This window comes from Oncorhynchus nerka, linkage group LG18 (genome assembly GCF_034236695.1).
Source record: "Oncorhynchus nerka isolate Pitt River linkage group LG18, Oner_Uvic_2.0, whole genome shotgun sequence".
In the NCBI taxonomy this organism is placed as follows: Eukaryota; Metazoa; Chordata; class Actinopteri; order Salmoniformes; family Salmonidae; genus Oncorhynchus; species Oncorhynchus nerka.
The window spans coordinates 23,198,308-23,224,831 of record NC_088413.1 but is presented as its reverse complement, the minus strand read 5'-3'; the positions used below and the strand labels follow the sequence as shown (position 1 = coordinate 23,224,831).

General features: G+C 41.4%; 1 protein-coding gene across 2 annotated transcripts; it reads left to right on the top strand.

The window, feature by feature from the left end:
• Nucleotides 1-556: 556 nt before the first annotated feature.
• Nucleotides 557-26,437, top strand: LOC115120945 (hydroperoxide isomerase ALOXE3-like). 2 transcript variants are annotated; one of them, XM_065003784.1, is made up of 16 exons: nt 557-636; nt 1,032-1,204; nt 1,347-1,509; nt 10,249-10,459; nt 10,684-10,765; nt 12,894-13,016; nt 13,758-13,861; nt 13,984-14,153; nt 14,339-14,482; nt 14,851-15,054; nt 15,313-15,399; nt 17,571-17,740; nt 19,073-19,194; nt 24,437-24,537; nt 24,636-24,806; nt 24,978-26,437. In XM_065003784.1, the coding sequence occupies exons 2-16, from the start codon at nt 1,182-1,184 to the stop codon at nt 25,155-25,157; spliced, it is 2,055 nt and encodes a 684-aa protein (XP_064859856.1). In that variant the 5' UTR covers nt 557-636; nt 1,032-1,181; the 3' UTR covers nt 25,158-26,437. The 2 variants fall into 2 exon arrangements, with proteins under 2 accessions (XP_064859856.1, XP_064859855.1); XM_065003783.1 differs by having other exon boundaries at nt 559-636; nt 1,155-1,204.
• Nucleotides 26,438-26,524: the final 87 nt, after the last annotated feature.

The window sequence follows — 26,524 nt, the reverse complement described above, 5'->3', positions numbered from 1 at the left end:
AAGCCATAAGACTGCAAAATAGTTCATCCAGATAGTTAAATAGTTAACCAAATAGCTTTCTGCATTGGCCCTTTTTGCACTAACTCTTGACACGTCACATACGCTGCTGCTACTGTTTATTATCTATTCTTATTTATCCCCAGGTATATGTACTGTACACATCTACCTCGATTACCTTGTACCCCTGCACAGTGAGTCGGTACTGGGACCCCGTGTATATAGCCAAGTTATCATTACTCATTGTGTATTTATTCCTCATGTTATTATTTTTCTCTCTGCATTGTTGGGAAGGGCTGCAAGTAAGAATTTCACTGTTTGTCTACACCTGTTGTTTACAAAGCATGTGACAAATACATTTAGATTTGATTTTAAAGGCCTTAAACGTCTGATAAGACCTTAACCAGGATATGAGCTAACTTTGAATGTGTGTAAGCTGTAACGAACACAATGTCTGCTGAAAGACTAAACTATGACGAATCCTAAGTAAATTATTTTTTGTTTCCTCATTTCTTCTCTGTTAATGAATGATTGAACAAACAAGACGCCTATAAACCATATAAAAGAGCCGTGATGTCTGAGGTGCTGAGTACAGTGGATCTCTGATTTCTCACTGCTAATTCACTGCATCACATCGGGGTAAGAAAGCTGAAATCTTATATGAGCTAGATATATTTATAAAGTTCTTTATTTGTCATGTACTAGATTGATCCCATGTTCCTTTTTCTTTGGACTTTTCTGTTGAATGTTGAATATAGCGTACAATAAGTGTTGACTCATTTTCATACTTGTAGTTACTATTTGTGGCTCTGAGTGTCATCCATGTAGCTTCAGAATGATTATTTTTCTACTCTATATTTTTATCACTAAATGGTCTTTTGACTAATCAGATCAGCTTTTTTTGCTAATAATTGGTTGAACGATAATAATAATTTGGCTGCCTGTGTAAATGCAGCCAATGGCCGTTCAATTCAAATCTGGACCTCGAAGCCAGTTCCACTGCTTTTTATTTTTCATTCTTCCCCTCTAATCAGGAACTGATTTAGAACTGTGACACCAGGTGGGTGCAATCCATCATCAGATATAACAGAAAACCAGTAGCAGTCTGGCCCTTGTAGTGTAAGATTTGAATAACCCTGCTGTAATTGCCTCCCTAGGCAGACGGGTTGCCTTCCACATTAACAATGTTCCCGTGCTGTTGTTGTAGGTAAGGTAACAATCCCTTTGGATCATCCTGTGGCCTCATTCTGACACAATAGCTAAACAAAAGGGATTGGTCATCAGTATAAATGAAATATTGAATGTATCATATATTTATCATATTTCTGTCTTCTGAACTTGCTTTGTAGTAGAGACAAAAGTGTTATTTACAAAGCAGAGGTGTTCACTGGAGAAATGCTGCACGCCGGCACCACGAACAGTATCTATATACATCTCCGTGGCACAATGGATTCAAGCCATCGCATCTGCCTCCCCAAAAGTAGATTCATTGGGGGCCACCGCCGAGGGGCTGTGAGTAACCCATTGCCACAACTTTCCTTCCTTTGACCATCTGTTCATTTGGGTGACAAAATCTAAATCCATTCACATCATTTTCATTCTTATGACTAGCATATACTAAGCTAACATGTGGAATTGTTTAAATCAAATCAAATCAAATGTATTTATATAGCCCTTCGTACATCAGCTGATATCTCAAAGTGCTGTACAGAAACCCAGCCTAAAACCCCAAACAGCAAGCAATGCAGGTGTAGAAGCACGAAGATGATCATACCCAGGATCATTTAGCTATTAGAATAGTAGGACCCCTTTTATACACCCAAAAATATTTGATGAAACGTTGAGTTTGGCCTTACTGCTCTTAGCCCATAGAAAACTTCATACATAGATGAACAGATTATGTAAAGGAAGTTTGCTCTGAAGTGTCTGTCCTATATCTGAGAGATATAAGAAATGTCAAGAAACTATTTATATATATGATTTTTACATTTAGTTAACCCCTTATTTTAGGCACTAAACTATCTTCATATATACTTCCTTTCATTTTTTGTAACTGGTTCCCCGCTACCTTTAATCTAGTCTTGTGAAGCTTGCAGGCTTCCTAGAGCAAAACACATGTTTGTGATAGTCTCATCTTTCCATAGAGGGGTCAGAATAGTTTCCAGGCCAAACTGTTCGGAAGCTACAGACATTTTTGTGAGAAGACAGATTTTTGGGGTGTCTCATGGTCTGACAAACACAGCTCAGGCTCTGTCACCTTTCACCCTAGATGCTGAACATCGGTGGATGCGATGGATTGAGACGCAGCCCATGCAAAATATGATCTCTATCTTTTAAACTGATGGATTTTGATGGGGATTTTTGTTTATGCTAATTCGATTTCTGCAGGGGCGCAGACATAGACACTAGGGGGGTTTAAACTGGTTGGAACAAGGGGAGAGAGTACATCCCAAAAACTGTCAGCCAAGTTCTCCAAAAAGTTGTATTAATCAACATTCAGGGCATGTTTTGAGCCCCCTGGGCATGTTTTGAGCCCCAATTAAATCAATTCTAGCTTTTTTGTATGTTATTTTGGCATTAGTACGTGTCACATAATACACTGCTCAAAAAAATAAAGGGAACACTAAAATAACACATCCTTGATCTGAATGAATGAAGTATTCTTATTAAATACTTTTTCTTTACATAGTTGAATGTGCTGACAACAAAATCACACAAAAATTATCAATGGAAATCAAATTTATCAACCCATGGAGGTCTGGATTTGGAGTCACACTCAAAATTAAAGTGGAAAACCACACTACAGGCTGATCCAACTTTGATGTAATGTCCTTAAAACAAGTCAAAATGAGGCTCAGTAGGGTGTGTGGCCTCCACGTGCCTGTATGACCTCCCTACAATGCCTGGCAATGCTCCTAATGAGGTGGCGGATGGTCTCCTGAGGGATCTCCTCCCAGACCTGGACTAAAGCATCTGCCAACTCCTGGACAGTCTGTGGTGCAACGTGGCATTGGTGGATGGAGCGAGACATGATGTCCCAGATGTGCTCAATTGGATTCAGGTCTGGGGAACGGGCGGGCCAGTCCATAGCATCAATGCCTTCCTCTTGCAGGAACTACTGACACACTCCAGCCACATGAGGTCTAGCATTGTCTTGCATTAGGAGGAACCCAGGGCCAACCGCACCAGCATATGGTCTCACAAGATGTCTGAGGATCTCATCTCGGTACCTAATGGCAGTCAGGCTACATCTGGCGAGCACATGGAAGGCTGTGCGGCACCCCAAAGAAATGCCACCCACACCATGACTGACCCACCGCCAAACCGGTCATGCTGGAGGATGTTGCAAGCAGCAGAACGTTCTCCACGGCGTCTCCAGACTCTGTCACGTCTGTCACATGTGCTCAGTGTGAACCTGCTTTCATCTGTGAAGAGCACAGGGCGCCAGTGGCGAATTTGCCAATCTTGGTGTTCTCTGGCAAATGCCAAACGTCCTGCACGGTGTTGGGCTGTAAGCACAACTCTCACCTGTGGACGTCAGGCCCTCATACCACCCTCATGGAGTCTGTTTCTGACCATTTGAGCAGACACATGCATATTTTTGGCCTGCTGGAGGGCAGGGCTCTGGAAGTGCTCCTCCTGCTCCTCCTTGCACAAAGGCGGAGGTAGCGGTCCTGCTGCTGGGTTGTTGCCCTCATACGGCCTCCTCCACGTCTCCTGATGTACTGGCCTGTCTCCTGGTAGCGCCTCCATGCTAGGTTTGCTGACAGACACAACAAACCTTCTTGCCACAGCTCGCATTGATGTGCCATCCTGGATGAGCTGCACTGCCTGAGCCACTTGTGTGTGTTGTAGACTCCGTCTCATGCTACCACTAGAGTGAAAGCACCGCCAGCATTCAAAAGTGACCAAAACATCAGCCAGGAAGCATAGGAACTGAGAAGTGGTCTGTGGTCACCACCTGCAGAACCACTCCTTTATTGGGGGTGTCTTGCTAATTGCCTATAATTTCCACCTGTTGTCTATTCCATTTGCACAACAGCATGTGACATTTATTGTCAATCAGTGTTGCTTCCTAAGTGGACAGTTTGATTTCACAGAAGTGTGATTGACTTGGAGTACATTGTGTTGTTTAAGTGTTCCCTTTATTTTTTTGAGCAGTGTAGTTAGCAAAAACAATGCAAAATAAAAGAAAAAATTATTGAGTTAATAAAGCCTCCATACTTAAATGTCCTATTTTTTTGCTTTCTTGACTAAGGCAGCTCCAAAATGCAGGTGTTTCAGCCTAGCTCAGTGCTTTCTGTGGTGGTGGGGCAGCCAGCGGAAAATACAGAGCATAGGGGTTGGTAACGTTCTCTAGTTGCGCTGTGAGTGGCTCAGTGTTCTGTCATTCATGGGGACACACTAAATCTAAGGGTAGAGCTCAAAAATTCAAGCCTATTGAGTGCTGCCATAGAGTTACATTAGAAGTGCCTATCCAAGAAGGCTCAAAGTCTTTGGCCACAGATAAAATTACGTGAAATCACATTATCTACAGTAGCTGATCATGTCACCATCATACTTTCAAAATCTTAGCTAGCAGTCATGAATCAAGTCGACAATCTACTGCCAAATCATTTTTAATCCTTGTCATATGAAGAGAAATAATGAAGAGAAATTATCGACAAAACGCATCGGTGCTCATCGGCCATAAACATTACACATCAAGTTGGAAATCGCAAATTGAACAATGTGTGGTTTGGAAGGAATCAGTGGCTAACTGCAAGCATTACAAAGCAGTCGCTAGCCTGCTATTCGGTGGAGTTGATGTGTGGTCCCAATTCTCGGTTTTATGGTTTTCTTTTCCAAGCTTAAAATGATAAACATTCAACATTGGCAATGCTGTCAATCCAGCATGATTTCTGTCGTGCTCAAAACAACTTTCAACTCAGAACTGGGAAATCTGACTTCATTGAATTCAAGACAACTGGGAAAAAACTAGCTCCGACTGGAAAAATACATTTTGAATGGTAATCCAAGTCGGGAGCTCGGGCCTCTTTCTAGAGGTACGACCTTGTTTTTTTCCCCAAGTTCCCAGTTGTCTTGAAAGCACAGTAAATCCAGAGAATGCCAGTCTTTTACAACGTTTGATGACAAAATTTGCCCACGAAGGACCGCCGCGCAACCTTCCTGTTCAAATGAGCACAGCACAACAAGAGTCCAAAACATTTATTGTATGCTGCTCCATACATGATGTAATATGCCAGAGAGAGATGTATACTGTAGCTAAGAAAGTAATACTAAGTGTATGTTGTGTAGTAAGCTGTTAGAAGCCCATGTGCCTCACCCTCACATTTAGTCTCTTTTGCCCTCTTAATTTCACCTACTGTTCTGACTTGGTGGTGCACATTAGCTGCTAATCTGTTTCAGAGAAATGTATTCATCAAATATTGTAAACATTTTCATTGTATGCTTATATGCACCCTTTATTTATCTTACTGTTCTGACTTGGTGTACAGGGAGAACACTGTAAGAACGGCCCATGTTCTGAATTCTGTCGCTGTACATTTCAAAAGTGCTGAACAAAATGTTATTGACTAGATCCATCCTAGCTCACTCATTGTCTTAATCGAAATGATCTGATTGCCTCTTATTTGCTTGTAGTCCCCTTATGCCATAGTTTGCACACCTCAATTGTCAGTAGGAACCACATTAATTTAAGCAAGTCAGCCATATCAGCTATGTTTTTTTAAAGGCAGCAAATGATGCTGAATGAACTGATTCACTGCCAGACAAGGCTCCGTTGATAGCCAGGTGTAGCAGTGGCAAGGTGTGGGGATTTTGTTCCTGGGACAGCTTTATGTAGGCCCTAAAGGTTTGTGGGCACTGTTCGTCACCGTTACAGTGCAATGAATGTATTGTTTAGTGTTGTGTTGTGTAGTGGCATTGCTGGCATGCATCCCCCAAATTTTCTTTGGGTTTGCCCCAATGATTACCACAATCCATCTGTGTGTGGAAGTATATGTGGAGTAGGACTGTCCCCCAAAACTGTTGATAGACCGAGAGTCGTCTGTTCCAATCAATTGTTTGGAATTTTAAAACGTGCTTTTCCATATACAGTGCCATCGGAAAGTATTCAGACCAGTTAGATTTTTCTGAAAACAGGTTTGGACATTTTTACAAATGTATAAAAGTTTAAAAAACACATTCCTTAATTACATAACTATTCAGACCCTTTTCTGTGATACTCAAAATTGAGCTCAAGTGCATCCTGTTTCCATTGATCAACCTTGAGATGTTTCTACAACTTGAATGGAGTCCACCTTTTGGTAAATTCAATTGATTGGACATGATTTGGAAAGGCACACACCTGTCTATGTAGGGTCCCACAGTTGACTGTGCATGTCAGTGCAAAAACCAAGCCATGAGGTCGAAGGAATTGTCCGTAGAGCTCCGAGGCAGGAATGTATTGAGGTGCAGATCTGGGAAGGGTACCAAAACATTTCTGCAGCATTGGAGGTCCCCAGGAACACAGTGGCCTCCATCATTCATAAATCAAATCACATCAAATTTTTGTTGTCACATGCGCCGAATACAACAGGTTTCTGCTGATCACTGCTTCTCGCCAAGAGCTGCCAGACCACATAGTTTAACTCCTAAGCAGCTGGACTCCAGGATTTACCACAGCTAAATCCGATCCAACCCACAAGATCTCCCCCAAGCCCCCTATACCCTCTGTTCCTGAACCACTATATGTGAGTCCTGACTTTTTGGGATGTGACTGCACAAGCCAGATGCCCCGAACAGAACTCCTTTCCCAAACACAAAATTCCGATCCCCACCTTATCCCATCACTCCTCCACGATGGAATCACCATGCCTCCAACTTCAAGGGGAAACCCGCTCCTCCAGCACCTGCAGTCAACCACGTACCTCCACTAAGAGCACCTGCTCTTCAGCGCCCTATGGACAACCTCGCCCCTACACCAAGAACACTCGTTCTCCAGCTCGTTTACCCGACCATGGGACAGAAAATGTTTGTTCCAACACTCACAACTCTGGGCCTCCCATCCTATTCTAACCGTCTCTCGCTGGCTTTGTATTCATGTTAGCTGATAAAATTGCTGTACAATATGATCTTGTTGACATCTGATACACATTCAAATGTCATAAAAATCAACACTGCAAAGCTCTCCCTGTCCTCTGCCATGCCCTGATTTTATTACTGCGGATGATATCTGGAAATGTGCATTACTGAGACATGTTTAAGAAAGACTGTTCTGAACACTGATAACCTTTCTGGATATAACCTTTTTCTGAAAGACAGATCTTCCAGTGGTGGTGGAGTGGCAATCTTTACCAAAGATCACCTTCAGTGCTTGATTGTCTTACAATTGGTTTTGCTGGTTTTCAGCATTTTAATTTTTTAAATTTTACCTTTATTTAACCAGGCAAGTCAGTTAAAGAACACATTCTTATTTTCAATGACGACCTGGGAACAGTGGGTTAACTGCCTGTTCAGGGGCAGAACGACAGATTTGTACCTTGTCAGCTCGGGGGTTTGAACTCGCAACCTTCCGGTTACTAGTCCAACGCTCTAACCACTAGGCTAAGCTTTCAAATAGCTCTTTGTTGATTTTTGCTGGTTGTTATTGTCCACCATCAGCACCGGCCTGTAACCTACTTGCCCTAAGCTCTCTCATGATAGGTGACCTAAACGGGGACATGATTAAACCACCGGCCCAAGTCTTAAAACAATAGGACTCCTTAAATCTCTCTCAGATCATTACTAACCCCAAACACCCAGAAAAGGCTCCTCTCCTTGATGTTATCCTCACTAATAATCCTGAGGTCGAAGTCAATATTAAATGAATAATCCTTCATTACCAGCACACTGGAGAGGTTCCAACCAACTCAATGCACCAAGTACAATGGTCGATTAGGAGCTCTCTCTTCCCTTATATTCTGGATACAGACATGTTACATAGTTGATAGAGTTGGTTCTGGCATGTGTCTGGCACAGTCTCCTATCTTAACTGAAATAACTTATTCTGGGCATTCAGCCAGATGGTCCTAAGGACGGGGTCATGTCGCCCCACCTCATATCTTTACCAAGCACAGGCAGGAACCAAGGATGATTTATGACACTAAGACAAGATGAACATTTTTAAGGCTCTCTCTTTACATTATAAAAATGTCCATCGCAGTATCATACTGGTGTTTTCTGTAATAACCTTAGTGATCACTGTTTCACGGCTGCTCAGTTAAATGACTTGTCCGGATTTGCCATAGACGCTTGGAAGGCAGCCACAGTGCTTCCTTTATTTAAATTGGGAGCTCATGCTGATCCTAACTGTTATAAAAAGTGTTGGAAACACTTGTAGTATTCTCTCTGGTATGCAATCTGGTTTCCGCTCAGGTTATGAATGTGTCATTGATTACCATCTCTGAGGGTTTAGAGCTTGAGGTAGTCACCTCATACAAGTACTTGGGAGTATGTTTAGACAGTACACTGTCCTTCTCTCAGCACATATCCAAGCTGCAGGCTAAGGTTAAATCTAGACTCGGTTTCCTCTATCGTAATCTCTTCTTTCACCCCAGCTGCCAAACTAACCCTAATTCCGATGACCATCCTACCCATGCTAGATTACGGAGACATCATTTATAGATTGTTAGGTAAGGGTGTTCTCAAGCCGCTAGATATTCTTTACCATTCGGCCATCAGACTTCCACCAATGCTCCTTATAGGACAAGTCACTGCACTCTAAACTCCTCTGTAAACTGGAAATCTCTGTATACCCGGCGCAAGGCCCACTGGTTGATGGTTATTTATAAAAGCCTCTTAGGCCTCACTCCCCTCTGAGATACCTACTGCAACCCTCATCCTCCACATACTACCCATTCCCTTACAATATAATCTGTAAAACTATGTTGAAGGTGTGGTCTGTACCTAGTGAACAAAGTATTAAACCCTCTGTACTGTTCCAAATGCCAAATTAAAGCTACATTCTGGAATTGAACAAACCTCCAGACGAGCTTCAATGCCATACAACACCCCTTCTGTGGCCTCCAACTGCTCTTAAATGCTAGTAAAACTAAATGCATGCTCTTCAACCGTTCGCTAACTGCCTTCCCGACTAGCATCACTACTCTGGACGGTTCTGACTTAGAATATGTGGACTACTATAAATACTTAGGTGTCTGGCTAGACTGTAAACTCTCCTTCCAGACTCATATTAAGCATCTCCAATCCAAAATGAAATCTAGAACCAGCTTCCTATTTCGCAACAAAGCATCCTTCACTCATGCTGCCAAACATACCCTTGTAAAACTGACTATCCTACCGATCCTTGACTTCAGCGACGTCATTTACAAAATAGCCTCCAACACTCTACTCAGAAAACTGGATGCAGTCTATCACAGTGCCATCCGTTTTTGTCACCAAAGCCCCATCTACTACCCACCACTGCAACCTGTACGCTCTCGTTGGCTGGTCCTCGCTACATATTCGTCGCCAAACCCATTGGCTCCAGGTTATCTATAAGTCTTTGCTAGGTAAAGCTCCCCCTTATCTCAGCTCACTGGTAACCATAGCAACACCCACCTGTTGCACGCGCTCCAGCAGGAATATTTCACTGGTCCTCCCCAAAGCCAACACCTCCTTTGGCAGCCTTTCCTTCCAGTTCTCTGCTGGAACGAATTGCAAAAAGCACTGAAGTTGGAGTCTTATATCTCCCTCACTAACTTTAAGCATCAGCTGTCAGAGCAGCTTACCGATCGCTGCAGCTGTACACAGCCCATCGGTAAATTGCCCATCCAGCCAACTACCTACCACATCCCCATATTTGTTTTTGTTTTTCTGCTCTTTTGCACACCAGTATTTCTACTTGCACATCCTCATCTGCACATCTATCACTCCAGTGTTAATTGCTAAATTCTAATTACTTTGCCACTATGGCCTATTTATTGCCTTACCTCCTTACTTCATTTGCACACACTGTATACAGATTTTTCTATTGTGTTATTGACTGTACTTTTGTTTATCCCATGTATAACTCTGTGTTCGTTTTGTCGCACTGCTTTGCTTTATCTTGGCCAGGTCACAGTTGTAAATGAGAAATTGTTCTCAACTAACCTACCTGGTTAAATAAATGTGAAATAAAAAATAAATACATTGAAAAACAACTAAACAAACAGGCTCAACTTAGTCAACGTTGAGAGAAAGTTGTTTGTTTGCTGGGATCAGTCTAACATGTCATCTATCTCTCTGTAGGTGATTGAGCTTGATGTGTTCTGTCCTTCCTCCCTGGGCCATCTGGAGTTTGTGGTGCTGGAATCAGAGCCGTACCTCCCATTCTGCTTCCTCAACGATGACTGGTTCTGCTCTAAAGTAGTGGTGACCACACCAGAGGGAGACACAGTCAACTTCCCCTGTTACCACTGGATCTCAGGCAATGAGCGGCTGATGTTCAGAGAGGCCACTGGTCAGTATGTTGGTATATAGATCATTGTCTAGGTTAAGTTCTGAGTAGACCTGCTGTGCCTATTACACATCAGCTCGCTGAATGTCATTTGTAGTTTATTATGAAATGTGTCAAACGGGCCATTTTTATGGAATAATGGTGGATATACTTTAAATGGTTTAAGATGTTGATCAATCCCCCTAAAACATGAAAATAATCACTCTTTATGGCATTTTGTTGATAAGGTAAACTGATATTCAATGAGACCTGGCCAGAGGCCATAGAAGAGAGAAAGAAGGAGCTGCAGAGTCGGCAAAAGGTGTACCGGTGAGAGGCTGGTTCTGAGATCTTGAAACTCAACTCTAAAGATGCAGAAACAATTCAAAACAACATCCAAATGCTTTTGAATCAGCACTTTTAGAGAGCAATGAACTTAAGTGGTACAAACACGAAAGTAACAAAATGTGCACCTACTGTCTTTTTAAACACACTGTTGGGACCAAAGTTATTATAGTAAACTAAAACTGAAACAAAAATGAATCATGAAAAAACTATTTCCTAAACTGAAATAAAATGATTAAGAAATCAGTTTGTAAAACTATACTGAAACTATTATCTTTGCCTCTAAAACAAACTAAAACAAAAATCATCAAATTATGTTCAGTTGTAGTTTGTTTTTCTACTAAACTTTGGGCAAAAATCGAAATGGCTTTTAAAAGTTCTGAATCGGATGGGTAAATTCTGCCAGGAAAATGGCGACGTTTCAAATAGGCAGCTAGTGCACCACTTTTACTAGCTATTAGTAGCTGACACATGTGCAATGACTTAATTTGATGTTTTTTCCCCTCTTTCTGTCAGGTAAAGGTACTTTATTCTTCTTACGGTAGTCAGTTTAATAATGTTGACATATTGCTTTACTCATCTCATGTATATATTGTATTCTCTTCTACTGTATTTTAGTCAATGCAACTCCGACATTGCTCGTCCTAATATTGATATATTTCTTAATTCCATTCTTTTACTTTTAGATGTGTGTATTATTGTGAATTGTTAGATACTACTGCACTGTTGGAGCTAGGAACACAAGCATTTCACTACACCCGCGATAACATCTGCTAAATATGTGCATGTGTCCAATAAAATGTGGTTTTGACTACTAAGGTTAAATAAAAGCATTGGATTGCTGTTAACATGGACAAGTCACATTGAGATTGACTTCATAATTTAAATATAACCGAGACTATGACCTGACCCATCACCTTATTTAGAACTGCCCCCCAGTGGCAAGAAGTGAAATCCCCCAAAAACACTCAAACTATAGTCCAACAACACATAAATGTCTTCTAGCCTCCCACGCCTAGGCTACTTTCTGTCCCTTACACAAAAACTAAAACCAAAATAATATAAAAATGAAATAGAAATGTTTTTAATCAAATGAAAACAGAATCTAAACTAGAAAATCAAGCCTGAAAATGAATTGAAACTAAACAGGTTATTATTATTTCTTTGTTTAAATATAAAAAATAAAAACAAAGAACTATAGTAGCCTTGTTTGGGACTGAGCCCTATGTACGTACAGTTTTATCCCAGCAATATCGAAGCTCTCTTGCACATGTTTTATGTGGAGTGACCCCTCTCGCTGTTGAGACTGGTCGATACACAAACAAACACTCCCTTAAACATCTATGTACTTGTTTTGTTTTTACAATGGTTCCATTGAAACAGATGCTCATGTCTTGCTTCACTGTGGGTTACACAACAACATTCGAGAGGATGTGTTTTCTCAGCTGTCCAGTCAAAAATATTATTTTAACAGTCTAGATGAAAATAATAAATTACGACATCTTCAAGTAACAATTATGTAAATGCGACTTATCCTCCAATGGAGACTTCTTTATAAGTGCCTATTTGTCCATTTATGTACAGATTTTTGTTTATGCGTACAGATGTAATGTAGTATAGATCACACCTCTACTGTACCATGTTTGGTATTTCTGTACAGATGTTTATGCGTACAGATGTAATGTAGTATAGATCACACCTCTACTGTACCATGTTTGGTATTTCTGTACAGATGTTTATGCGTACAGATGTAATGTAGTATAGATCACACCTCTACTGTACCATGTTTGGTATTTCTGTACAGATGTTTATGCGTACAGATGTAATGTAGTATAGATCACACCTCTACTGTACCATGTTTGACTATGATTGTTTTTAGTGTCTCAACTCAATTTGAGTGGTCCACAATGTATTAAAAACGGTAGTGTATAGTTGTAGCATTTGTGGAATGACACATCATTTTTTCTAAACTATCAACTCTAAACTGCAAAGAAACAAATAACTCTTAAACACAGATACATTCATGTGAAGTCACCTAAGCTACCATTTTGTATGTAATGGTGAATGACAGGCTGTGTATCCCGTCTTGATTTACCATGTCTGTTCCCTTCAGCTGGAGTATATATGCCGAGGGTCTACCCCAAATAATGGAATGTGACAGCGCTTCTGATCTTCCTGCTGAGGTCCGCTTCTCTTTCACCAAGGACTTGGAGTTCAAGTTCACAGTAGTCGAAGCGTAAGTTGGAGCACTGTTTTTCAAAATGGTTTTGCTTACTGTAAAACAGTCACATTTTGCTCTTCCCAGAGTACCCCTGAAGTATACCGCCTCGTGTGCATTTTACCTGTAGGCCTATGCTCTTGTGAGTCTTCGCAAGTACCACCTGAGTATAGGCCAAGTATCCCCAGGGGAACATGGAAACCAGGTTGAGAACCATAAGAGGCAGCACCAGGAAATGAATTAGATATTTATTCATCTCTATTGGCATATCCCCAACACACCTTTAAAAATACTTCCTTTACGGTGAGATTAGATGTGATTGTCCTACAACAGTTCAGGTAATTGTGATATTATGAGATGTTGGGAATGTGGCCATCAGGTTTGTGGTGGAACGTGGATTATAGGAATGATGCCAGTAATAACACCCTCAGGCAAGGTTTTCCTAAATGAATTAAAAACTCCTAAATTAGTTTTTAGCCACTCAAATCATGCATGAAATCGTATCAAATAACAAGCCCATTAACCATTTAGCAGACATTATAACCAAATAGCTGAACTTTTCACCAAATCAAATGCCGATTGACACATAATATTAAGGATATGTGGCCTGTGAATGAGTCGATCACCCTAGGGGAGGATGTTGAAGAGTAGTGGACCTAGCACAGAGCCCTGGGGGACATCCTGGCATTGTTAGCACCATTCTCTAATCAACTGCACCATCTTTCTCATGTTGAAGTCGTTCCTCCTCTATCCTGGCAGATTGTTGTCACTCAAACTAGAAACCCACTCCACCAACAAGAAACAATGGAAGAGCCTAGATGAACTCAGTCATGTTTTCAATGGACACAAGACTGACGTCTATGGTAAGTTGGTCTCAGTCTTTAAAAAAGGCAGCATTCAAATAGCTCACTGGAATCATTAGCATCTCATTATTATTTTGCACAAAGTTTCATTTTACACATGATAAATTTTTGTTTTTTTCTAGAATATGTCGAAAAGAACTGGAAGGAGGACACGTTTTTTGGGTACCAGCTTCTGAACGGCCTCAACCCCATGATGATCCATCACTGCTCCAAGCTTCCAGAGAACTTCCCCGTCACAGAAGACATGGTGAAGGCTTCCCTTTTCGGAAAAAACCTTGAAGCAGAAATTCAGGTTTGTAAAAATGGAGTAATGTATGTCATTCATCGTTCTGTTATTGCTCTAGTGGTTTCTTCCTCGGGAAATTGTGTGTGGTACAGTACAATATGTTGTACATTGTGTCAGTACACTTCCTTTGGCATGGTGGTGTTGTTGGCAACATCTGCCTCCCCAACTCATTAATGTCCTAACCTAAACAGAAAGGCAACATCTTCCTGGTTGACTACAAGCGTCTACATGGAGTGACAGCAAACGTGATCCACGGGAAACAGCACTTCTTGGCTGCTCCTCTCTGCTTGCTCTATGTGACCCCAGAAGATAAGCTCATTCCCATCGCAATCCAGGTACATCTCACATAAGAATGAGATCTTTACTTCCGAAACCCAAATTAAATCATCTTAACAGAATGTTTGCCACTGGGAGTACTATTGAACCAAAAGGAGTCCCATAAATGGACATAAATATTGCCCAGAAATGAACTAATAAACTAACCAGAAAGCAAAAAGCATGAGCAAAAGCATATACTGTTAGCCTAAAACTAAGGATTTGGGGGTTTCATGATTGATGTTATATCCTCTGTCTGCATGAACCATACAGGCAACACTCGTTTTAAGAAAACAACTATTAAAACTTCCGTATGTCTTTAAATTGTAACAATATACACATTCTCAATTAATGAAGCAAGCCATGATTGTTCTGCTTCCTTTCACAGCTGAAGCAGGAGCCTGGAGAAGACAACCCCATCTTCCTTCCTACTGACTCTGAGTATGACTGGCTCCTGGCCAAGATCTTTGTGAGGAGCGCTGACTTCGCTGAACACGAGCTGAACTTTCACCTGCTGAGGACTCACCTGCTGGCTGAGGTGTTCGCCGTGTCGACACTGCGCAACCTACCAATGGTGCATCCCATCTACAAGGTACATACCTACTGCTGTGCACGCAGACACTGAGTATGTTTTCAACTGTTATAACACTACAGTTGTGTGAGTTTTCATTTTCCTATTAACTCAATACTTTTAACATGATTAAGAGAACCTGAAGTATTTGGAAATAAATGTATTCAATGTATGTATTTTTTGTAATTGAAAGAAGCAGTAGGTTGTTTGTAGTTCAGTATAATACATAGCATTTTTAGGTGTGAATTTCATGTATCATCGTTCCATCTTTCTCCATAGCTCCTGATCTCTCACTTCCGCTACACTCTGCAGATCAACACTCTAGCTAGACAGGCCCTCATATCAGAGAATGGGCTGTTCACAGAGGTACTGCCTATTCCATTCTTATAATGTTCTATAATACGTTAATACATATGGAATGTCACAATGCTAGTGGAAACTGATTCAAAAGCGTAAGAGAGCTCTGTGTTAAAAAATAAGCACCCTGCTTTCCGCATGCTTATAAATGCACCGCTGATACAATCCATTTCCACTAGCATTGTTACATTCTCCAAAAATGATTATTCTGGACGTTCCAAAATTACCCGCTAACTTATTTAAAAACTGTTCGGATTAAACAACGTGAAGTACATCTAAAATAAGGCCTTCTAAACGCTATACGATTATACAATCGTAACTTTTGTTACGTGCCCCAGCAAAAATGTCACTCAAAGAGAAGGGGGAACTAACAGAGTCACTGACCAACGACCAAAACAAAACAGGTGGGGTTTTAGGAGAGCTTCTGAAAGACACTCATGGGGGTGTCCACTGAAAGTTGACTAGCAACAACAACTGGAACCTAAAAGACACCCACCATGAGCTCCGACAAAATTTGCCCAAGAAGAGGCAAACAAAAGAAAAACCCACATCAAACTTACAGACAGGAAGCAAACCAAAAAGGTGGAGCAAAACGAAAATCAGACAAAGGAATATTTTTCTAGAACTCATATAGGGAGCACCACACCTAAAGGTGTTGACCCTCCACATATCTCAAGACATCTGGAGCACTGGGCCACCCATTCTGAAATAGCACCTGGGCCAGCACCGTGAAACACCTCCCCACTAACAAGATGGCAACCAGCACAGGTGTAACACATAATGTCTAATGAGGTGACACCAATCAGTGCGCCCTACATGCTAATGAGCTATACTGTATGTGCGAAAGTCCAACCTCAAAACATAAATGGGAAAATCAAAGCCTGTAACACATTTGACACTGAGCTGGTTATCGTTTTGAGATGTACACATAGCGACACATACCGCGGTAGAGTAAATTGATCATCAGGCTGATCTGTCAGGCGTTGCCTAGCGACACATACCGCGGTAGAGTAAATTGATCATCAGGCTGATCTGTCAGGCGTTGCCTAGCGACACATACTGCGGTAGAGTAAATTGATCATCAGGCTGAAGTGTCAGACGTTGCCTAGCGACACATACCGCGGTAGAGTAAATTGATCATCAGGCTGAACTGTCAGGCGTTGCCTAGCGACACATACCGCGGTAGAGTAAATTGATCATCAGGCTGATCTGTCAGGCGTTGCCTAGCGACACATACCGCGGTAGAGTAAATTGATCATCAGGCTGAACTGTCAGGCGTTGCCTAGCGACACATACCGCGGTAGAGTAAATTGATCATCAGACTGAACTGTCAGGCGTTGCCTAGAGTAAATTGATCATCAGGCTGAAGTGTCAGGCATTGTTGTGATATATCTCTGTGAACCTCTCAGCCCTAAACGGGAGGGTTGTTAAGCAACAAAACCGATGCATGCGCAGTTTGAGGGCAAAACAACTGTCAATGCCAAAGGATTATTGACAACTTTAACTCTATTTTGTCTCCAAATGTTTATTGAAAACATAAATACATTTGCACAATAAGCACTTGTCTCTCAAATATATCGTTACAGTTGTTGGCTAGATAGAGAATTGTATCCATATTAGCATAGCCATATTAGCATAGATGTGATAAGTTTAAACACCTGAAAACAAGACATGGTATCAAGGACAAAATGCAACAAGCTGAAACAAGCCACCTGTGATTCCCCACATGGTAGCTTCTTGTCATTGTTGCTAGCTATCTGACCGTTCAGACTCATAACACACAGTCATCTGCCCCATCTATGCGTGTGCATCATTTTTGTGATATCAGGCAACCTGCCTTTGTCGCTTAAACCACAGAGCTGCCCTGGCGTCTGTCATTAACAAGTTCTGTCATTGATAACCCTGTTTGATATTTAAAACACTGATCGCCATTAGAACCCAACTGCATGTCCAATTATATGACACAAAGAGAGAAGTGACAGGTTTTTCTCACTGGTTACATAAACCATGTTTCCATCCAAACATCATGAGGCTGAATTACCCAACAGGCTTGATGGAAACAGCACATTTTTGCAATAAATAAATAAATAAACCCTCAACAAGGGTGGAAATTTTGCTCTGTGAAATAGATTATGCCATGATTTTAAAAAGGTGAACTATCCCTTTAACCCATCTTGAAGAATGCCAGTGTCGGAGGTCCAGGGATGGTGGAGTTCCTGAAGAAAGCTGTGGCCTCATTGACCTACAGCTCCCTCTGTATGCCGGAGGACATCACAGCACGTGGTCTGGAGTCAATCCCCAACTTCCTCTACAGGGATGATGGACTCAGGTTGTGGGACATCGTTCACAGGTAGTTTGTGTACAGGTCTCTTGAGTTTTGTGGTGAAAAAAATCCAAGATCTGTCAATTTGACAGCACAATTAGATTTGTGCATTATAAGGAGGCTAGTTCATGCAGCTACATTTTTGCTCAGTTTACTAATCTGTAGTCTACTCATTCCTCCAAAGTAAATCATGCTGCCAGATTATAATGAGGTTTACGGTCTTTTTTGCAAAGATTTGTGCTCTTTTGCACTATGACAATGTAGCCCATAATATCGGTGCTGGGTCATTCCATGAAATGAGTGTCTTTTGTGTACCTTTGATATTTTTTAAGTATTTTATATTAAAGCTATATTAAATAGACCTCATGGAAAATTCGATACATTCAACAAAGTGTTGTTAACGTGAAAAAATTCTGCATTTTAACATGTCCCTCTGTGACTTCTAGGAAGATTTTAACCCACTTAACCTCAACATTTCTACAACTTTTCACCATTTTAAAGCTTTAGTTATTTTGTTGCTTTGATAAAGTCATTTCTGAAGATTATTATATATTTCACATGATTAGTGATTAATTAAGTTTAAAAAACTGTTCCTAATTTTAAGACCAATCCTGTTGTGAACTGAACTCTTTTTAAAATGGTGAACCAATTTTTTGTTAACTATTTTTTTCGTAAAGAAACACTGAACATCTAGTCAAATCATAACAATGTGACTAGATGTCAAAAGCATAACACTTCAACCCAGTTACCCATAGACAGACAGGCCATAAATGTTATCACAATTATTTGTATTTTTAAATGAAGCTTCCATTCCTGGGTCGCACGTCTTTTCAGTTCGCTGCAGCTAGCGACCGCAACATGCTGCAACAAACACTCAAACAGGACAGTTATATCTCCATCTCATCATTCAAAGTCTCAATCATGGACACTTACTGACAGTCGTGGCTGCTTTGCGTGATGCATTGTTGTCTCTACCTTCTTGCCCTTTGTGCTGTCGTCTGTGCAAAGTTAAATAAAAATGTAATTGCCCCTCCCTGTTGCATAGAACAAGCTTCCATTCCCTGTCACCATGAGATTTATGGCTGATTTAAGATAAAATCGTCAAAACACTTACGGTCAACCCTGTTACTTTGCTTGTCACTTAATAGGCACTTACTATTATTTTTTTATTTTTTTATTTAACCTCTGATATATTTTTTTTAATTAAGTTTAACATGTGCTCTTTATGACAATGTTAAAATTAGGTGAAATAAAAATAACCAAGTTACCCTACTCACAAGGCACCTAACTGCTGGAACAGTCCTGTGTTTTGTCTTAGTGTTTTGCTAATACCTGATGTTGTCCTGTGGTTTTGTATAGGTTTGTTCACAATGTGATTGGTCACTACTACACCTGTGACTCAGACGTCCAGAAGGACTGTGAACTGCAGAACTGGATCAAGGAGATCTTCTTCCATGGGTTCCTGGCAGAAACCAGCACAGGTTACACTTTTCTCATTTAAAAGACACACTAGCTCTTTCTCAACTCTTAATCATACGACTACATCAGTGCAATACAAATGTACAGATCTGATTTGTTGATGATTGTTTCTATAATACGTAATATTCAGAAACGTAATATCCAGAAAATTCCAAGTGATTCCATACAGTATCTACTGTAGGTTTGAAACCAATTGGCATCAGATTTTCATGTGAATATTCTAAAATCTTTTTTCAAATTTTCCCACCAGTGGTGTTTCCACCAAATGGACTTGTATCCGCAATACAAATCAGTGCATGATGACAAAATGTACTTTTTCACAAACTTTTATATATTTTTTTAAATCTCAAGTTCAATGTGTTTCCAATGTGTTTCCATCACATTCTTTTGTCACAAACTGTTGCGTTAAATAGCAAATGTGCCTGCTCTGGTCTTGGCACGTGTGCTCTAGCCAACAGCTGGCAGGTACAGTGAGGATGGGGGTAGTCTACATTATGGATTTTTATGGATTTTTATCTGTCAAACGGTAGTCAAGCATCTATCATCATGTCACCAGAATAAACCCCTCGATATTTCTTGGAAAGTAGCATCAAGCTCATCACCGTGCACTTTCACCACCCTGGGAAGTTCATCATAATTGATTTAATCTGTAGCATGTTGCTGAAATGTGTATGATAAAAATGAGTGGCGGTGTCAGTTCCTGGAAGCATAACCACGGAAAGCGAGGCCAGGCCTGTTGCAGCTCTATAAACTTCCCACAATAACCATGTGGTAGTGGATCACACATATCATTGCGTGACTCCAAGTTTTCTTGGATATGATGGTTATTATATGAATATTTTCACAAAAGATATTTCCACTGACATTTTTTTGCATAATTAATTTGACCGACACAAAAATATTCCACAATGTCGATTTATTGTAATTGTACTGAAACGTCCTGTTTCCATCACAGCTGTCATTACGTTTTTTATACAGTGTGACTTACATAAAAGCTGTGGATGGAAACATAGTTACACAAACTAATGGAATTGGATGGTTCTGTCAATGGTGGATGGATGAGCGCAAAGTAGTTGCGAGGTAGATAATCAATTACCATTCCAATTCACCACACTGTAGGACTAACAACAGTGGCTTAGAAAATAACTCTCATACAATAATCTTACATTTCTTCCCCCCGCCCCCGAGAGAAACATCCCCATTTCTACATTCGATAAGAAAAAAATAATACTGCTGGAGGTCCATAGATCTATAGACTTCTCACTTCAGTACATAGACTCCCCTGTCACTTAAGAGACTAACTCGGCGGCAATCTGGGTGCTCAGACGAACTTTGCTCCAGTACTGCTGGTTGAGGTGTAGACATCTGGTCTACTGAGGGGTCAGGTGGCCAAGAGAGGTCCTAACAAGGGGCCTGGTGAGGGGGATCAAGGGACATCTCAGGTAAGTAGTGTTCCCATGTCTCACAGGGCCTTGAGGATATGAAGGGTAAGGCACCTGACAAGACTGTCAGGGTCAGAGGTCGAGGAAGTGTTCCACAGGCTCATTCGTTCCAGGTCGGGGTACAGGTGAGGTGTACGGTCTTAAACATTTTTAGTGGATCACTTGGGTCTTGTTAGATTGGTCCAACAGGTACTTGACCCTGGTCTTTCATGGCACAGAGGTTGACGTACTTTGAAAAGTAATCCTGCACCACAAGCACATAAAGTGCCTTCAGAAAGTATTCATACCTCTTGGCTTATTCCACTTTTTGTTGTGCTACAGCCTGAAATCAAAATGGATGAAATATTATTATTTTCTCACCCATCTAAACACAATACCCCATGATGACAATGTGAAAATGTTTTCATTTTTTTTGTGCAAATTTATTTAAAATGAAATATCTACTTTACAAACATATTCATACCCCTGAGTCAATACATGTTAGAATAACCTTTGGCAACAATTACAGATGTGAGTCTTTCTGGGCAAGTCTGTAAGGGCTTTGCACACCTAGATTGTACAATATTTGCCCATTATTCTTTTCCAAATTCTTCAAGCTCGTCAGACGGCAGGTAGCCTAGTGGTTAGAGCGTTGGTCCAGTAACTGAACGGTTGCCAGATCAAATCTCTGAGCTGACAAGGTAACATCTGTTGTTCTGCCTCTCAGTAAGACAGTTAACCCACTGTTCCTAGGCTGTCATTGTAAATAAGAATTTGTTCTTAACTGACTTGCCTAGTTAAATAAAAGCTCACATTTTTTATTGATCATTGCTAGACAACCATTTTCAGGTCTTGCCATAGCAAATTAAAACACTCGGCCACTTAGGAACATTCACAGTCTTCTTGGTAAGCAACTTCAGTGTAGATTTGGCCTTGTGTTTTAGGTTATTGTCCTGCTGAAAGGTAAATTCATCTCCCAGTGTCTGGTGGAAAGCAGACTGAACCAGGTTTTCTTCTAGGATTTTGCATGTGCTTATGTCCATTCTGTAAAAACTCCCCCTTTCCTTAACAATTACAAGCATACCCATATCATGATGTTGCCACCACTATGCTTGAAAATATGAAGAGTGGTACTCAGTTTGTGTTGTATTGGATTTGCCCTAAACATAACACTTTGTATTCAGGACAGTATGACTTTAGTGCCGTATTGCAAGCAGGTCTTAGAATATTTTTATTCTGTAAAAGCTTCTTGTACATAGTTAGCATAAGCAACAGCAGTCTCACGCCTTTCCTCTTTTTGGGCAAGCACAGCGCTCACCGCAGAGCAGGATGCGTCTGTGTAAAGGTAGAATGGCTGCATGAAGTCTGGGAAGACAACTATGGGAGGCCTTGACAAAGAGTGTTTCAGGTAGGAGAATGCATCTTGGCATGCTTAAGTCCACTAGAATGGAACATTATTTTCAGTCAGCATATTTAGCAGTACAGCATGGTGTGCAAAGCTCTTGATAAATTATATGGTAATATCCACAGAGTCCCAGGAGGGCTCTCACTTCTGTGGATGTGTGAGTAGGCCAGTCCTTCACATTTTGCACGTTACTTGGTTCTGTCTGAATTCCATCTTTGGACACAATGTGTTCTAGGAATAGTACCTGGTCTTGGGTGAGACGACACTTGGCAGGGTTCAGCTTCAGGCCGCTGGCTTGGAATCGGGAGAGGATTTCTTCCAGGTGCTGCAGGTGTTCCTCGAAGGAAAGGATGTAGATGAGGACATCATCCAAGTACATGCATACTGAAATGCATACTGACAAAGTCCAGGGAATGTCCAAACATTGTTCAAACATTGTCCATTGACAGAGCAAGCAAAGGATGTCTTCATGGGGCGCTTTTTCAGAGCTGGATGTGAAGTTCTGAAATCCTCACTGATGATGGAAATGGTCGATCCTGTGAAGAGCAGACACTTCAATTCCCTCAAAGATGGCAAGTATGTTAGCTGAAACACCCTCTGTGGAAGCCGTCTTGTCACTTTCGTTTTTGAATCGTGGGGTGTCAACAGGGAGCTCTGGTGCACTGGCTGAAGTTTGCTCCTTAACAAACATCTAGTGATCGTTTCCCTGCTGTGTGGAACCAGACACGTTAGACTGCCTAATGTCTGTCAGGGGACTGGAAGTGTACACTGTGCCTGTAATGAGGGCTCACATATCCCTCTATCCTTGGAGGTGGACTCGGGCTGTTGTGTCATCTGTCCCTTGCATTAGACTGGTGCCTGTAGTCTGGGTAGTGAACTCTTGGTGGGTAGTCTAGAGAGTAGTAGTGACAGCTTCCACCATCAGAGCTCCAATCATGTTGGCCTTGGCAGTACTCTGGAGAGGCAATAAATTACAGACGGTGACACTCTGGGCCACGGCATTCAGGTGAGTAGTAGGCTCATGATAGATGTTGAGTTTGATGGTCTGGTGAAAAGCCGAGTGCTCTTCTGGCAGCATCATTGGATGGGGTGGAGATCCTGTCGGCCCAGAAGCCAAAACACTGTGTGAGGTTCTGGTTTCCCACCTGTAGCTGGTGTACTTCACTCTTCAGGCTATTCACAGTGAGAGTCAGCATGAAGGAGCTTCTCATCTGTGTCATTAGAACGAAACATAGCAACCTAGTCTGGGGTCTGTGCCACTGGCGGGTATGCAGCATGTAGTTGGAGAGCTGCACAAGTTCTTTCAAAGAAACATGCGACGAGCTGGGCATCACCGATGTCCTCCGCTCCATGAATCTTCGCCTGCAAGGCTGGGTCCAATCCGGCCGCAGTGGTGAAACTTCACCCATTCCTGTGCCTTGTGGTAATAGTCGGGGAAGGCCTCCAGAACCAACGAGTGATGTCAGCAATGTACACATCCAAGCTCTCACCAGGCTTCCTAGGGCAAGCATTTACATGTGTCTGAAAGAGAGTGCTTGGGGCCAAGGGCTTCCTTGAGTTTGGTCTTGACAACAGAGTAGGTCTTCTGAACCATTAGCGAAAGGCTGTCCCAGTATAAGAGTGCTGAATCAGCTAGGTGGGCAATACTGAGGCTAGCACAGGCCCAACTCCATATCTGGCAGATTGTACATTGCCTGCACAGCCACTTCAAAGCGACAAGACCAGCAAGCAAACAACCCAAGTGCCATCTCCCTGAAAAGCTGGTGGTAGTTAGATCTTTTTTGTAGCCCCCCATGAGAAGTGATGGGGGCTACAAAGTAAATAGCATTGTCCAAAGGTCCAGCTTGATTAACATTGTCTAATGATCCAGCTAGTTTAGCATTAGCTAGAGGTTCAGGGCTACTGTTGTTCAGAGATTCTGTTTCAGACACGTTCCAAGAAAGTAGCAAAACGTTGGCAAATAAGCTTAAACATTTTTGCAAAGGTGATAAAAACTGCAGTAATCCTCTAAATCTCTCAGAAAAAGATAGTAGCTAGCTCTTACCAGCTGTCCAGATGAGTCCTTCATCCTTGTGCTAGCTGGTGAAAGTATCTACAATGTCCATGTTAAAATACTTTTGTCCACAATTCATAGATTTCTGATTGACTCATTCACTGACAAAGAAGCAAAGCGAGCAGTGTACAACGATACATAATGTATCGTGTGACTAGTTTTTGCAGCTGTCTGCGTTCGGCACTACAGGGAGAGTGAGGGAGAGGGAGAGCGGGCAAACTCCATCAAATTAGTTTCAATGTATGGAATCACTTTTAGGTCAACTTCCCTTTCATGGTTAACATTCCAAAACTATATCCCGGATAATTAGCAAAATGTCAATACAGTGTCTGAATGAAGTGGTTTACTGTACCTTCTCCATGCAGGAATCCCTCAGTCTTTCAGTTCAGTGACAGAGCTGGTCAAGTTTCTCACCATGGTGATCTTCACAGTGTCTGTCCAACATGCTGCAGTCAGCAATGGACAGGTGATGAAACCAATTGTGTGATTTTAGTTTGCCGTGTTTCTGATGTATTATATTGGAAAAGCAAAGTAGTTTGATCTATTTCACCATTGTCATTCCAGTTTGATTTTGGGGGCTGGATGCCCAACTTCCCAAACGCTCTGCAACAACCACCTCCCACCACTAAGGGGCAGTGTACTGAGAGCACCATGCTGAAGACCTTCCCTGACATCAATACCACCGTTAATGGCATGGCAGCGCTGTACCTTCTGAGCAGGCAGTCCACTGACTATGTGAGTATATGAGAGAAACTGTATTAAAGTATATTCTATGACTTTAAAACATTTCATGACAATCCCAATCGAATCGTTTCCTTAGTAGTCATAATTAAAATATACTCAGTGGTTCATGAAACAACAGTTTCCATGTTATTTCAAATTTCATCAACTCTCTTGCCTCCTTAGGTCGCTCTTGGAAATGGCTATCAGGATCACTTCAGTGAGAAGACCCCTCTGGAACTGATTCACGAAACTCAAAATGTGCTGAAGAAATACAACTTTGAAATCCAAGGCAGGAATGTCTCTTTGCCCCTGTCATATACCTACCTGAATCCCAACAATGTGGAGAACAGTGTGGCCCTGTAAAATGAGTCGGTCGTATTTATTAGGCACCAAATGGAAACCTGTTTTAAAACATGTATCTTATGGTGTGCCCTAATCATTATGACCCAGGCACTTTACTCTATTGCGGTTCAGTCCACTTTTTCTTTTTAATAGCCACATGCAGCCAAGATGAGAAGTTAAATGTTTCTACTTCTGTGTTGTTGTGAATGCCACTAGCTGATTCCTTTTTATCTAAGTATTTAGTTGGGTTCTTCACCCTTGTATAACTGAATGTTTGTACCTCAAGTCCCTTCCTGTTATTGGCAAAAACCGAACCTTGCATGCAAAACAGGAATCTACTGTATTTGCTTCCTGGACTCAGTATGTGGCCTTCCATTTTCCAGCTAACCAGCAGTAGGTGTGGTGTATGGTTCCCATAGAGACAGGTGACCTTAAGGTGAACTTATTTCAGCTACCTTCCCCCCTCTAAAAAGGGAGCATTGAGAGTAAACTACCAAATGGACAACACCTACAGACATCACTTCCCATAGTGCCTTGCTGCTGAGAGAGAACTGCATGTGACGTTCCTGATTTATTAGCAGTGTAGCTTGAACCCACTCAATGGTGTGAGAGCCAAAAGGAAACTCCTGTCCATACAGCCAAGATACAATTAGAATCTCTAACTCTGCTTTGTAACTCTATTTGCTGGCTGATCAACAGCTTGTTAATTTTCATCCTTGTCTCTTTCAGTGTTCATTGTCCATGTTGCCCAAGCCGTTTTGTTAAACTGGTTAACCTTTACACACCGGTGCCTTATACTGTGTAGCACACAAGGATATAAAAGGTGAAGATGGTGAAACGTGTACATCTCCACCAGACTTTCAGTAGTCAGTCATTATTCTTCATGTTACACTATGATTCAGCTATTGAAATAACTTGTAATGTGAATGATTATCCTCCCATGAACAGGGTCATGGCTTTGGATATTGAATAGGGGACCATTTTTCAACAAGCCTTTACTAGGCGATACCTAATTCTCAACTTGGAAGGCACTAGTGTCTTCTACACTTCCATGGTTAAGACAGATGGGTGTCCACCCCACAGACGGTCCACCCTAAAGTGCTACATGTCATGAGCCTGACTCAGAAATCAAGAGTCGCTTTGAATGACACCCACCTGTCTTGATCAATGACAGGAGATCAGACCTCGAAAAGATGGCGGCAAATACACTGAACAAAAATGTTAATGCAAAATGTAAAGTGATGATCCTATGTTTCATAAAATGAAATAAAAGATCCCAGAAATGTTCCATTTGAACAAAATCTTTCTCACAAATTTGTTTTATCCCTCTTAGTGCTAATTTCTTCTTTACCAAGATAATCAATCCACCTGACAGGTTTGGTATATTA